General features: G+C 41.0%; 2 protein-coding genes and 1 pseudogene across 4 annotated transcripts; 2 read left to right on the top strand and 1 right to left on the bottom strand.

The window, feature by feature from the left end:
• Positions 1-188: 188 nt before the first annotated feature.
• On the top strand, positions 189-2,173 carry LOC117764076 (the record flags this gene model as incomplete). The annotated part of the gene is given in 5 exon segments (XM_034589531.1): positions 189-388; positions 390-1,686; positions 1,779-1,845; positions 1,944-2,013; positions 2,102-2,173. Coding segments are annotated over 2 exon segments (972 nt in total), but the record flags the coding sequence as incomplete, so codon positions are not given.
• Positions 2,174-2,368: 195 nt separating this feature from the next.
• Positions 2,369-8,078, top strand: LOC117764075 (annotated as a pseudogene). Its single transcript, XR_004614330.1, has 7 exons — positions 2,369-3,792; positions 3,942-4,049; positions 5,481-5,512; positions 6,216-6,247; positions 6,372-6,425; positions 6,515-6,577; positions 6,685-8,078. The product of XR_004614330.1 is annotated as an uncharacterized LOC117764075 (transcript).
• Positions 7,984-14,511, bottom strand: si:ch211-150o23.3. 2 transcript variants are annotated; one of them, XM_034589527.1, is made up of 8 exons: positions 13,942-14,511; positions 12,979-13,017; positions 12,021-12,326; positions 10,981-11,289; positions 10,060-10,374; positions 9,697-9,846; positions 9,521-9,597; positions 7,984-8,871 (listed from the first exon to the last, which is right to left on the bottom strand). In XM_034589527.1, exons 1-7 carry the CDS (start codon positions 13,973-13,975, stop codon positions 9,554-9,556), a joined length of 1,197 nt encoding a protein of 398 aa, XP_034445418.1. In that variant the 5' UTR covers positions 13,976-14,511; the 3' UTR covers positions 7,984-8,871; positions 9,521-9,553. The 2 variants fall into 2 exon arrangements, with proteins under 2 accessions (XP_034445418.1, XP_034445417.1); XM_034589526.1 differs by having other exon boundaries at positions 7,991-8,868; positions 13,942-14,510.
• Positions 14,512-15,118: the final 607 nt, after the last annotated feature.

Raw genomic sequence — 15,118 nt, 5'->3', positions numbered from 1 at the left:
TTGTTGCAGATTCGTCTGTTCCATTGTTCCCTGATGGAGATTTAGACTTTGAGAGTTTGAATTTTAACGAAAACTTTGAGGAAGACAGAACAGGCATCGCTGATGAAAAACAGAGATCTGCACCAGGAAGGAACTGGTGCAACTGCAGTTTTATTTAGCACTGATCCTGAAGATATGTACACGAGTGAAAGTGTGATAAAGTTCAATTTGAAGATAAAAAAGATTTTCAGGGTGTCCGGTGTCCACCAGAGGAAGATTACACAAGCTCGGATGGAGACTATGAACCTGAAGGCTATGTGTCGGGAGAGGATGAGGAAGAGGACGAGGGCACAGGAGACAACCCAGGAGACATATTGATGTCAGTTTGCTGCAGCAATGAGTTTGGGTCATGAAGAGGACAGGATCTTTACTGAGGGACTCCCTCTGGCCCCGCAGGGTGCTGAAAACCCTCAAGTTAGAAAAGTGGAACAAGGTGACAACGAGAGTGATGAGGAGGTGTCCTATTTCGAGCGAGTCCCTGAACGTGGCAATGAGATGATGACAAAAGGTGATGAGATCAAACAGGATGAGCGAGAAAGTGAAGGAGCCAAGCAAGGGTCTGATTGTGAGAGTGAGAGCATGAGAGTGAAACAAGAAGAAAATGTTGAAAGTCCTTACAGAGGTGAGCCTGCGACCGCCACTCTGGCATTTCCGGACATATCAGGGCAAAATCTGCAGGATCTCATTGCTGAAGTTGATGGTGAGGAATATGTAGAGAAAATGGAGGCTTTCTCAGGGGAGGAGCATGAAGAGGCCGGTGAGGGCTTTGCAGATTATCCCTCAGACTTTTCTTCATGTGAATATGTAGAAGATGCAGTCAAACAATTGGAAAGTAATTCCCAGGCAAGCGCCTCGCCTCATACATCCGACAGTGGTTCGAAGGCAAAGCAGGAGGTCTGTGTGGAAGGAGCTGTGGTGGATGTAACATGGATGGGAACAGAGGAGGACACTGACGAGCAGGGAGGCAGGTATCTGTGCCGCAGAGATTTGGAGATGGATGCTGATGTGTTCAGGAGTTACGATGTGGCAGAACAGAGGAAAAACAGAGATTGTTGGGAATGTGTCGGGTGGAGACAGGTGAGAGTGAATCCTACAGCTCCAGTGATGATGAGTTTGAGGTGAAGAGGAGAGACGAGGAACTCTTAGATAATAAGTGTCTGCATGATCTTCAAAATGACAAGAAACTGGAGGACACTCTGCTTTACAGAGCAAGCAGTGCTGCCCCTTCCAGGTGGAGCATGTCTGACGACCATCACATCACAAACAACAGAGCGGAACCAGCAGATGTCAGCATAAGTTGGGATTTCGACATGTCAAACACTGCTTCCATCCTGTCTGAGGACCTGTCAACCGCAGAGGACACAGATAGAACGGAAACAGCTCTTTCACGTGTGAGTCAGCGTCCTGCAGAAGACATCAACATCTGCTCAGTCGTACAGAGCGAGGAGAGCAAATCCACAAGTCCATCTTACCAGGGATCCTGGATGACAGCTTCTTCTTCAACACTGAGGGTCCAGGCCTCTGGGATTACTGAGCTGGAGCAGTTGGGAGATGATGAAAATGAAGAGGATAGGAGCCGGGAGGAGGAGAAGAATTAAGGCTTTCTTCAGGTTTTACAATGAAGTGAAGGGGAGGATGAAAGAGAAGGTGAGTGGAGATGGGTTTACAGCTTTTATTACTAAATAATGTCTCACATGTATTCCACAATTTATCCGTTTTACATTTGTGCATATTTCTAGAGAGGCAGACAAAAGTTCATTTTTGTGCAGATCCACTGTCTCAAGTCATTCACTATGAAACTGACAGGTAAGCAGAGTTTCTTTCTGCATCAAACTTTGTTAGAACAAACCTGATGTGTGATGGACGCAACCAAAACCAACTGTGTCTCTCTCCTCTTTTCTAAGCAGTGACAGAGATTCACTCAGCAGCTCCACAGACCGAGAGGACGACCCAAGCTCTGGAGAAACATCTGAAGTGAGAGCGTATGATCATTTGCATGTGGTAACAAATGAGAACACACAGAACCACATACACACTGTTTTACTGCGTTGTCTGTGACCAGGAACTGAAAGAGCCCGACGACATCCTGCCAACGATACCGGTCTGTGATCCCCCAGACACTGAGCTGCCAGAGAGCAAGCCAGAGAAGGATGTCAGTCAGACACAAATCTGTAGCAGAAGACACAAGGTCCCGTTCCCACTGGTTATTGATGAACATTTACTTTGTGTGTTTGTGCCTCAATTGATTCTGTTGTTTTTTTCTGCAGTGTCTCCGCATGCTGAAGTCGATACTGAAGATGGGTCTGGGTGATAGTGATGGGAACTGCTGATGTTCTGGTTGGCCACAGACCTACCAGACTGGCTTTTTCATCTGGGGCTAGTTATGTTATGTTATGTTATGTTATGTTATGTTATGTTATGTTATGTTATGTTTATGTTATGTTATGTTGTGTTGTGTTATGTTATATTATGTTATATTAGGATGTTGTTATGTTAGTGTTATGTTATGTTACGTTGTGATGTGCTATGTTATGTTATACTATGCTACATTATGCTATCTTATGTTATGCTATGCTTTGTTTTGCTATGTTTAGCAAAACAAACCTAAATTGTTATTATATGCTAAATTGCAGGCTTTGCCATTCTATGCTACATTATGCTATGCTATGTTATGCTGTGCTATGTTATGCTACAAATGCAGTGTAAAATGCTAAATACTGATAATTGGAAATCATTATCTTTAATATGCATTGTATGTGTAACATAAACCATAGATAAGACATGTTCCCTTTAAATCAGGGCTAAATGAACCTATAGCTAAGGCCTCTACTTCTTTTGTATTTTTTGACAATTATTGAAATTCAAAATTATTTGTGGTAGAAAGTAACAAAGAATTTCTATGTACTTCAAACGCTTGCAAAAAAATCAATTGGTTGCTTTTTACTCTATACTGCAAGTACTGATAAGAATAAAGCTTTTACATACCAAACTTGTGATTTACTCAAAACTGCTTTAATCGTTTGATTGTATTTATTTATTTTACAGTTTTAATACAAACTAAATTAGCCAACATTATGCAAATTGCTTGAAATTATGCTCATTATTAGCAGGTACAATAGCAACACACCGCTTCAAGTTGTTAAAATGGTGGATTTGGATTTAACTACTATGAATAAAATGTTAAGATAATAATAATCACTATAAAAAAATTGAAAACAATGTGGAAGGAGGCTTTTTGTGTCACATAAACTCCAAGTTAGTGACATTAGTGATGAGAGAACATTGACTTCCGATACACGAGTGTTGATGTTAGCTTTAGTAACTATTATTATCAGCCTGCTGGTAGCGCTGCTTCGTTTTTTAAAAGTTACCAGAATAAAAATAGAAACCATAAAGAAGAATTTGCCAACCGGAAATGATGTAGTGTCAGACGGAAAGTGCGAATGTTTTTATACACCTGACTCAATAAACAAGGGCGGGGTTAAGCCTCTGTTTGTTCCCCTAAACTACCAGTCCGTGCTGCCCGCGAGTTCAAAACGAGCTCCCGCTCACTTTAGGCGGGCGGAGTTTACGGTCTTTACTCAGAGAGAGAAAGTACAGCTCAACAGAAACGACACTAAAACTAAATAACAACTTCGCGGTTTGAGCGAATAAAGCGAGTGAAAAAGAAAATGTCTTCTCTGAGCGGTAAAAGTGCGCAAGAGATCAGCGAGCTGCTCGATGAGTTCGGGATCAGACACGGACCTGTGGTCGGTGAGAGGCTCACTTGGTTTACTCTGTGTCCGAGTTCGAATCCACGTTTATGGCTGTTCCGTTCACAGGCCTCCTGCTCGTCCTGCTGCTACTGTCAGTCACCGTCTGTCACCTCAGTCCTGTTCCTTAATCCTGCTTTTTGTTCTCAGACACCACCAGAAGTCCTGTATGAGAAGAAGCTGAAAGAGGCCATGGCCAAGGGAAAGGAGCCAAGTACAGTAAACCCTCACCTGACAAGACCTACTACAGAGAAGAGGGTATATATATGTTCTCCTGATACTCCATTCACAGACAAGTATACTCCATTCTGAGGAACAGGCTGCATATGTACAGGAATGATTCGTGTTGTTATTGTGCGTATAAACAATCATATTTGAGCACTTTATAAGAAACATCTGTACAGCTGTTTATTCATACAGTGATCCATCGGCCATCGTGTGGCAGCAGCATAGTGATTCAAGTATGCAGATACAGGTCAGGAGCTTCAGTTAGTGGGATAGTTCACCCAAAATGAAAATTCACTTCATTTTCTACTCACCACTATGCAGGGTGGAGGGTGGGTGAAGTGTTTGAGTCCACTAAACACCTTTCAGGGGTAAACAGCGTAGCAGCCAAATCCAATACAATTGAATTAACCGGCGACCGATTCTTCAAACGTAACAAAAAAAAAACTTAAAATGCCTCCATACTGCTCCTGTGGTGTCATCCAAGTGTACGTAAGCCCCGACTTTCGAATTGACACAAAACAAGGTCATTTGCACCCCGTTTTAGCCTAAGTGTCCAGAGGAGGATAAAATCATGGTGGAAATGACCTTGTTTCGAGTCATATTTGAATGCCGGGGCTTACGGACGTATGGACGACCATTTACTTCAATTGTATTGGACTTGGCTGCAATGCTGTTTACCCGTGAAACTCCACAAGTGTTTTGGTGACTCAAAAACTTCACCTACCTCTCCATCGCCAACGTGGTGAGTAGATAATGAGTGAATTTTTCATTTTTGGGTGAACTATCCCTTTAATACGAATAATGCTCCACGTCACAAAGCAGAAATTGTCTCAAACGGGTTTGTGAACATGACGACGAGTCATCAGATTTGAATCCAGTTGAACGCCCTTCGGGGTGTGGTCCAACGGGAGATTAGCAGCATGAATGGGCCTCTGATAAATCGTCAGAAATAATGTGAAGCGGTCCCTGTAACATGAACCAGAATCCCAAACAGATTCTTTTAAGTTATCCATGCCATGAAGAAATCAGACCATACCCAGCATTTGCACGGTGTTCCTGATAAAGTGCTCAGTGAGTGTATATACTACTCTCTGTTACATCTTGTTTGTCCTAGAAGCTAAATATCTTCCTTTAAAAGGTAATCTTACTCTGGCCATACAGGTTCCAACCTGTTCCAACCTCCCTTTCAGATGAGGTGAAGCCAAACATTAGTTCATCAGGGTTATTACAGTCAAATATTAAGTTTTTCTATCTTAGGATAAGTAACATACATAAAGTGAAGGAAAACAAATTTGAATTGACAAGAATTTGATTTGGACGCCACAGTAGCATTTGAACTTCTGCCCGAATCTGAAATGTTACTGAGCAGCAGTCAATGTGCTCCCAAGTCTTATGATATAATAATATAAATAATGGACTTCTTCTCCTGACATTTAGTGTGATACTTGTTTTTTATTACAGAGGATGAAGTCACCTATGTTTACAGGACACCAGTAAGTATCTCTGTCCCATCTGCCTCCGGGTGCTTTGTTTTTCTTTACTTGCCTCCTGAATCTGAGTTGTAGTGTAATTTATCTTTTTCGTTGCTTAGGGATGCAGGGAAAAATTTTACTCCTGATGATATTTTAGCCGATAACTGCACCTGTGGATGACACAAGCAGACAGGATGATAGATGCATCTGTGCATGTCAGTCTTGCAAAACTTGTATCATGCAATGAGGGTACTTTAATTTATATTGAATGGGAATAAAAATAATTATTGTATAATGAATATCAGTAAAATGGCCTTTTCTTTTGCATTTACAGCTACAATTAGTTTACAGAAGTATCGACCATATGATCATCAATCTAAAAGTCATCTTCATTCTGTTAAATGTTGTTTAAGTTCTCCACTAACCAATTCTTGTAAAAATGTGCTCCAGGCACTTCACCTTGGAGTTTCAGTGACCAGTTGATATTTTGTCGCCAGAAGGATAAAATCTTAAAATAGGCCCATATCACATATTTGTCCTAAATGAAATGGGACTTTATACTCGTCTTTAAAAATCGGATTGAGCAGGGCATCCCATGGAAGAGCCAGAGATGCAGACAGGACAGTACATTCAAATGAATTGCAGCAGTAGTTAAAGAGATGCATTGTTTATATCAGCACTGTTGTAAAAAGCAGACTTTGTTCTCTGATTCCTGGATTTGCAGGTTAAGAATGAGAGTGGAGACTATGCTGACAGGTTGGTTTTTATGTTGCTCTCCTAGGTTTAAACTCTGTCTTTTTTATGATCACTACTTCTGTTTCATGTAATCAAAAAGCTAATAATAATCTGAATGATTTTTACTTCTTCTCCATCTGTCCAGAGGGTCTTACCTGAGCTCCAGATCCAATTGGGCTGAGAGGGAACTTGAACATGAGTAAGTTACAGTTCTAATAATTGTTTGGGTTTTTGTTGACCAAGGTTGAACAAAACCTTCACGGTTACATTTGATGTCGCTTTCTACAGGACGTCTTACTCAACGTACCAGAGGGCAAGGCCTGAATCCAGAGGAAGAGATTTTGGTGATGAGTAAGTGAATTAATACAAAGATGGTGACAGGTTGGCATTTGGTTGCTGCTAGTTCATTAGCGAGATGTTAATATGATGTAGCCTAACTCTTCTGATCTGCTGTACAGGCACTACATGCATGACACGCCGTCCACTTACAGAGGCTCCTCCTTGAAATCTCCGCCCATGAAACCTGATCAAGATGCTCCGAAGCCCCAAAGTCGTCCCCCCCCTCATCCAATGTGGGTTCAGCTCGTGTTCTTCTTGGCCGTGGCAGTTTTCCTCTACTGGTTTTCTCCAGCATGGAGACAAATGAATCCCTCAAAGGGTTAGAATGATAGTATTTTATTCTCGCTCCATTATTGGGCTGTTGCACTTTGTGTGTTTTCAATTCAAGGAATGTGTTTTGGGTCAATGCCTTTATTTTAGACATTGCTGAAATTGTTGTTTATGCAATATTTGTGTGTGTTATATTGCAGTTTATTAGCCCGCTTATGGTTTATAAGGTAAAATACATGATTGTCACCAGGCGTCAGTATCGCAGCTCTACAAAAACAGATGAGGATACCCAGGTAGCTGCAGTATCATCTGATGAAGCACAATGTACTCAGTGATACTTGGTGCAAAATGTGCCAAGAAACGACATTTTAAACACTACTACTATCCACTGATCTTGATGCGAGCAATTCAAGTGGATTTTCCAAATAAGAAGTCACACTGATGGTGAATATTTGGCACATTGAGCATCACAAACTGCAGAAAACTGGCCTGAATACTCCACCTCAGCAATTCACATAGAATATTCATGCACAATTAATTAAAAGATTAAAATCCAGTCATTTAACCACACACACATTACTTTTAAAAAGGGACCATCAGATGCCATCAAGAAATTGTGATTTCAATCAAAATTTTAAATATATCTTTTTCCTATATTCAATATCTTAAAAACTGATGTCACAATGTGTAAAAGGTACAGATCTTTTTAGTATTCCAAAAATTTTACATATTTATAGTGATTGGTATTGTGAGTGTCTGCCAGTATATCATTCTGTGTACATTATAAAAAAAAAAAACTAATCAGACCCTGGTAGTTAAATACTCTAAGCATGCGTCCTTTGATTCAATAAATAATTACATTAAAATACAGTTTGGACAGTTTTCAGCTGTAATTCAAGTGCCTCAGCAGTTTCACAGTTATAATTGGGATATAATTGTTGATGTGTTTTCAGTGTTAAATTAGTCGGGTAAAAAGTTGTATCTGAAGTGTTTATTCAAGCTGTTATGTCCATGTTTATGCTTTGTTTCACGAGAAGTAATTCTGAGATATCGCACTTTTGTACCAAATACATGCATACAGAGTTTGATGTGGATTGTTTTGTACTTCAGTTTCAAAATTAAAAAATATAAAAGAGCTTGTGTACGTTAACAAGTTTAAAAGGCTTTTATTCAGGGGCAAAAGCAATATTTAACATTTAAATAACGGAGGTATAAAAATAAAGAAACTATACTGTGCATTTCATGACAATAGCTTTCTCCTTTTATGTAGTTTGATCTGATGCTATAAACTACATAATACATGCAGTAATACCATAAAAAAAACTAATTGAAACCAGAAGCTCCTACAACAGCAACATTTTTATCAGTTCAGTTTCTACTTGGACACTTCTAAGTGCAGTAATGTACATGTTATGACATATAGAGTAGGGTTAGACTTAAAATACAAAAAACAATTTTCTAATCCTTTAAGGATCATTGATCTGTGGAAGCAAATACATAGAAAGCTAGTTGAGCCTGTCATTAGTGTTACCTGGTAATAAATACAAATGTTTTTGAGCTGCATATACACAGAGACCTGAAGAACCCATGTCACAGTTTTCCCCAGTTTAGCATTTAGTTGTAATTGCCCCACTCCATACATCTGGGGTCATGGCAGTAACCAAGTGAGCGAATCTGAAGAACAACCTGAACCATAACTTTGACTTGGAAGTACTTTCTCCTGTCTCTCAGTCTTCTGTGGCCATTAGCTTGCATCTCACTCTAATACAATCTGTAATAGCCAGTTCTATCCATTGTTTCCCTGCAGTGACACTAGTCTGAAGTTTGGTATGCTAGAAAACTAGTACAGTCTTGGGTCTATGTTAGTGTCCAGTGGAAACTACCTCGTCCAGACTGTTCTGAACTGGGTCCCTCTGGTGCCTTTAGTCAAAAGGTGTGTGACGACCAGCCGAGCCTTTTGGTTCTCTTGTTACGTGCCGTCTGAATCAAGGTAGGACAGTGGGATCCTTCCGACGCTTCACTCACTAGTGATTCTGCTTCAAAGGACAAACACAAAACGCACCACATTAATTCACCAACCTCGAACAATTAAGAATATCGATACAATCAGAGTCAAATATAGTGACTATAAACAGTATCCACCCATCCTCAGTGGTTTTGCTTTATTCTTTTGTGACAGTACATCTAAGTAGATTTAATGTGGCTTATTGACAGCTGGAGGTAAAAACTATTTAAATACATCTTTGTTGAGTTTTCATCTTCTTTATATAGGAAATGGCAAAATCATAACTGGTGTATCCAAGCTGGTTTCAGAATTAGAAAATAGAGATTAACGTGTTGAATCACCTGAAACCAATAATTGTGTTTTTGTAACCTTGCACTTTTAATGGTACCTCCCTGAAGGCCACCATGCTTTGAAAGGGCGGGTAAGGCAAAGGGTATTAAATTGGCTGCAATATGCAACTTTACCACTAGATGCCATTAAATCCTTCATACTGGACCTTTCAATACCCCTGGAACTAGAAGGTCCAACAACTCACAAAAATGTAATTGATGATCAGTCCGGAATTGGATACAAGAACATAATAAACACCCTTTGATATATTTCTGTAAACCCTTGTAAGATAGGGTGGTAAATACTTAACACTTTATAAGTGTTAGTGTAAGAATCGTGACCTTCAGTACCTTTAGTTGTTGTTCTGTTGCTTGCGTACCCCATTATAGCTTGTTAATTGATAAGGCAACATAAGTGTTGTCCACACCTGGAAAGAGAAGCACATCTGTTACTATTAATACACATACAGGGACGGCTTCTAAAAGTCACTGTCTGAAGTATAAAGAAATCCGAAGGAGGAACTTACAGGTTCTGGTCTCTCGTTCTAGTTCAGAGGGCTTCTTCTCCTTGTTACATAGTACCTTGGCCACAATAATTATAACAATGACAGCTACCACAAATGTCAGGCCAGACACAAGCCAGCTGATCACCATTGGACTCAATAGTGGATCTGGGTCTGGGGGTCAGAGAAGAGTTATATTCAGGGTATGTTTTCATAGAAAGAATTACACTTCATACAAAACATCAAATCTGTACAATAAAGAACTGCCAGGAAAGAAATCTATATAGACTCTAAATGATGTAATATTCATATTATAGTATAATTCATCATTTACACAATACCTTAATCTTAGCACATCTTTATAGTCTGTAACACTATCAGTTTCACCTCTTATGGCTATAGGCAGGGGCTGGCTTTCTCTGGAAACAAAGGTGCGTCCACCCAGCTGGACCCGATACAGGCAGTAGTAGTAGCCCTCGTTGGCGCTCTGGGCGTTGGAAAAAGTGAAAGTGACGGACGGGGTGAGGGCAGGTAATGACTGGCGCACGGTGCCATTGGACCGGATCAGACGCAGCTGGAAGGAACCTCCTGGGTACTGCTGCAGGGTGGAGCAGGTGATGTTAAAATTGTGGCCTTTAATGACGGAACCAGCCGGGGCCTCAGAGGACGTGTTGTACCAATGTTGGGGAGTCAAGAGCTCCACTGTGGATCAGATGAAAATCAAATAGGTTGTTAGAGGTCATTGAGATCATCTGAGACTCTCCCTCAGATTTTACTACCTTTGACTAGATTAATGTCCTAAAACGGTTGATGGTTGTAACTTTTTTATAAATTTGGTAATAAATGTGATATTAACAACCACATTTTAATATCACAATTGTATGCACTGTAACAGAATAACCTAAACTCAAAAGATCCAGTTAACCAGCTTTAGACCACATCTCACTGTCTTCTTTAGCAGATGGAGCTCATCACATGAATGCGATCGAAAGCTCAGAAAAGCTATTAATTTGGCTTTTGAGTTTAGATTATTTGGTTACATTTACTATTCCTGAGGATCATCCATGAACCTCCATTCTCAAATCCAAAATGTTGGTGTATTAGGGATAAATACATCTAATAACATTTGAACAAAACGGATTCAAGTGATTTAAGGAAAATTTTAATCTGAATTGTTACAAATCCTTTAGGTTGAGTCAGACAGAAAATCAAATATTTGATCAGATTGTGCAATAGAACAATGAGTTATGAGACTGGAGGTTGGTGCAATAAAGTTAATGAAGATTAGACATTGCAGTTATGACTCACCCACGGTGATGTTGATGGAGTTGCTGGGTGGAGAGCTGAGCAGCTGAGAGGGGAAGCCACCCTTGATCCTGTAACGACAACTGTAGCTGCCCTGGTGGAAAGTCTCTATGTCGGACAGTGTGAGCTCCACACCGGTGTGGGTCTGGTCCGCCCTCTGTGTAACCAACGGCGTTGACACTCCCTGCTTGTACAAGTGGAGGTCACTGAGGTGGTGACCCAGCAGCACACTGCAGCCAAAGCGAACGGCCTCCCCGGGTGAGAACACAGTGTGAGGTGACAGCAGGGTGAGGGTGGGCGTTAAAAGGGTACCTGTGAGTAAAGACAGGTTAACCTCAGAATGTGAGGATGATCCAATGGACTGTACCCAGCTTATCAAAGACCATGCTGGCACGCAGACTATTTCAAATACTATCCTAGTGTTTCAGTTACCCAACAGATCTCATTGTACAATCCTACTTTTACGTTTGATTCCGTCCTTGTTCCCCCAATAAAGTATATATTTCTTTGCCCAGCCCACCTCGTATCAAACCAAACATTCTGTACATTTATTCATAAACTTCTGTCGAAAGTGATGCATAAATTAGGTAGAGACAGAGACGGTAAGCATTAAAGAGGTTTCAAAGAGGTGAGTCTAAAAGGGATTTTTGCAGACAGAAAGGGATTCTGCTGACTGACTCCAATAAAGTACCTCATGTGTCAAGACTGTTGCTGTCAAAACAGACATTGGTTTTCTGCTAATGCTGAAGGTTTGGGATAATTGCACAGATTAATGGACTGGTGGAAAATAGATGCTGGTCAAATCAGACCCATAACCCTTATATACTCTTGCCGGATAACAAATTGACATGCCTCAGTGTCCCAGATAAATTTTGTGTTTTCTAGGTATGTCTGCATTATTATGTTAAGTTAGGTTCAATGGAGAAACCTGTCATGACTGTATTACTGTGAGCTTTGTATATCCTCTATGAATCAATAGGCAGAAATCAGTCAACCATCTGGCAGTACTCCTTGGTAAATAAAATTCCTTGTCAGATTCTCACCTGAGCATTTCACCCCTGCATCATTCTCATGGGTGCAGTAGTTACTGTGGAGGACGACAGCACAGCGTGTCAAACTGGACTCGTGACCAGTGCACTGGACGTGGCGCAGCCAGATGGCTCCACTACCTTCACCAAATTTTGCACCATGAAGGGCCAATTCAGCTAAACCACAGCCCAGCTCCAAGCACACGACGTCAGCCTCCCGGTGGTCCCAGCCGTGGTCGCAAACTGTCCCCCACCTGTCATGGCGGAGTACCTCCACCCTCCCAGAACAATTGTCCTCCCCATCCACTAGTCTGACCCCACCTGTGGATCAGAGAAAAATTTGTTAAGACATTCTCCCAGATGAACTCCAGCAGATAGTGTGACAATTAGGACTGAATATTCTCTGGACTTTGATTTCATGAACAATGCAGCGAGGGATTGTGTGAGTTAGATGTGTACACAACAACAGGAAAATCTCTGGAGCATGCAGGGTCTGAGTAGAGCATGCAGGAGGCAGGACATGACGTATAAATTCCGGTGTGGTAATCAAATTCTTTTGTTTATATCACAATAAACCGGCGTCACCCGTTATCACCAAGGGCTCTCAAATCTAGTTGTCTTTTCAAGTTGACATCTTTGTCCGCATATATTACGTGGATGGCTCCTCTTTTTCATCCTGATTTGGAATATTTTGGAGGTTTTTTTTCCTGTTTTGTGTCCAGCGCATGTTAGAACCGTCATCAACACGCCCACTTGCTTGTCCTGAGTTCCCCGGACATTTTCCTGCTGTGTTCTCACGTGAGCTCAGCCAGACATGTATGTAGCAACGGACTCTGACATTCGCGTTGTCACATACAGGCCCTCAAGATAATCTCAGGAGAATGTCTGGAGTTCAGTGCATGTCTGAAAGCAGCATTAGAGACAGACAGGGTGGGGAGAGTGTGAGGATGAGGCAGAGAAATCCCACACTTACCAAAAGCATCGACTCTATCCCATAGAACACCTAAGAGGCCTGTGAGGAGGACATTACAGACATGGTATTATTATTATCTGACATTTCAATTCCATTCAAAATGGCAACAATAAAAGCTTCTTTGGCTAGCAGTCTGTTAACTACACCTAACTATAGCCTAGTAAATACAGCTCATCAAATACAAAAGTCCTGCAATGAACATACCCAATCTCAGTGTTCAGATTTGGTTAAACCTGATTTAGATATACCGTTATTCTACTTGTTTTCTATTGAAACATATTCAAACATATATATATATACAAGAAATAGATGAGAACAAACATGAATCCACTGTGCAAGTAAAGTTTTTTTTTTTTTTTTTTTAATACAAAGGGGATATTATGGAAATATCTATGTGTTTACTGACAGTCAAGGTACAAACTTTGTCATAGTTTAGACATAAATAAATTCAAAATAGGAGCAAGGACACAAGAGGCGTAGAAAAACCGAAACAGGAAAGTGGAAATATCATCACCAATTTGTCTTGTTATTTTATAGATAAAATAGTTTGAACCCATTGATAAAACAGTTAAAAGGTGGACAGACCGTTATTTAGCCACAGTGAGGTTGAGCTCAGCTGTTTAACATACTACAGCCTACAAATGAACAACACATACATATATACATATACTATACTTTTTTTAATTAAACTTATTTCACTAGAAACCAAGTGCTACTCCAGTGCTAGCTACTACTTGGAACCAACAGGTCCGAGATTAAGCTAAAGAGAAGCTTAGTGTGAATTAACACTACAATTACAAGATAATGTGTCTTAAGTCACAAATAAGATAAAACACTCTAAGTCTCTAATGTAAATAGAGTAACGGGTACAGTTTATCCTATTGCGTAATCCCCTAAGCTACCGAGGTGCTGCTGCCTCAGACCTAGCTAGCAGGCTAACCGCCGTTGGCTAGCTTAGCTCACCTGCTAGGAGGAGGATGTGAAGGAATCTCAGCATCGTTCCCCTCACCCTTGCATCAGCCGCCCGGGGGGGGAGAATGCCCGGTGTCCCGGCAATGGTGCTGGCCGCCGTTCAAACACAAGGACCGCACAAGACATTAGCTAGCTGGTGTGCTGGAGAGACTCGGATTGGTTAACTGTACTAAGAGCTAGCGAACGGCTAAAGTTTTGACCAACTAGCACTTAGCGGCGGAAGTTGGGTAAAGACACCGTTGTCAAAAGAGCAGCGCGGAGGAGATGACAGTGATTGTATTAATGGATCTGGGAAATGGAGAGAGGCTGCTGGTGGCTCTCACAGCAGAGACATGTCCGGGGGAGGGAGGCTGCGTGACGGGGTGACGCTGGGTGAGCTACCTTGCCGTCAGGGCCCCCGCAATCACGTCAACAGTCCGGGAGTTAACGCCGCCGCTGAGCTCTTCTCCCTGCGGCAGACAGAGGTCACTGCTCCGCCGCAGAGCAGCTCTAAAGGCCGGTAATCTGCTCTGGGGGTCACGACTCTGCTGAGGAGCTCAGGAGCTCAGGGGCTCAGGGGCCCCGGGGCCTGATCACTCAGCCTGCGGCCCCAGAGAGTCACTTTTACCTTCAAATTATACAAGGGTGGAGGAAGTTTCTCAGATATCGATTATAGCAATTTTCTTTTGGCCAGCGAGAAATCAAACATTTTAGAATATAGGACAGGATGGTGAATGTCCCTTGTTCGGTCACCATCTTGTCCTATATTCTAAAATGTTTGGATTTCTCCCTGATCAGTGAGATATCAAACAAATTAAATATTTGAACCCTTAGGTAATAATGTTGTGAGTCTCTCACTTTATTTGTAAACACTTTCATCTTTTGAAAATAGGATATTTAATTTTTTTCAAACCTTAGACTTTCTTAAATTTGCTTTGACTTTTTAACTATTATTGTGTTCAATATGTTGTATGTATTTGTGTCTCTCATAATCTGATTTAAAGTAGGATTTTATTTATTTTTAAAATTGTATCTATGATATATTGTAATGTCTCCTTTGGTGTCTAGAAAGGTGTTGTGAAATAAAATGCTTTGTTATTGTTGTTGTTTTTGTTAATTGTATCACCTTGTTTTTAACCCCTTTCCCTAATAACCACAGAGTAAATCTGAAGTAAATCAGTTTTCCGCT

This window comes from Hippoglossus hippoglossus, chromosome 7 (genome assembly GCF_009819705.1).
Source record: "Hippoglossus hippoglossus isolate fHipHip1 chromosome 7, fHipHip1.pri, whole genome shotgun sequence".
Classification (NCBI taxonomy): domain Eukaryota; kingdom Metazoa; phylum Chordata; class Actinopteri; order Pleuronectiformes; family Pleuronectidae; genus Hippoglossus; species Hippoglossus hippoglossus.
Note: the sequence above shows the minus strand (reverse complement) of the source record. Positions and strands in the feature narration are given on the sequence as shown.

Coding starts and splice junctions, on each gene's coding strand:
- si:ch211-150o23.3 (XM_034589527.1), bottom strand. CDS start 13,975: ATGCTGAGATTCCTTCACATCCTCCTCCTAGCAG. Junction 12,327..12,978: donor GGATAGAGTCGATGCTTTTG/GTAAGTGTGGGA, acceptor TCTGATCCACAG/GTGGGGTCAGACTAGTGGAT. Junction 11,290..12,020: donor TGCAGGGGTGAAATGCTCAG/GTGAGAATCTGA, acceptor CTTTACTCACAG/GTACCCTTTTAACGCCCACC.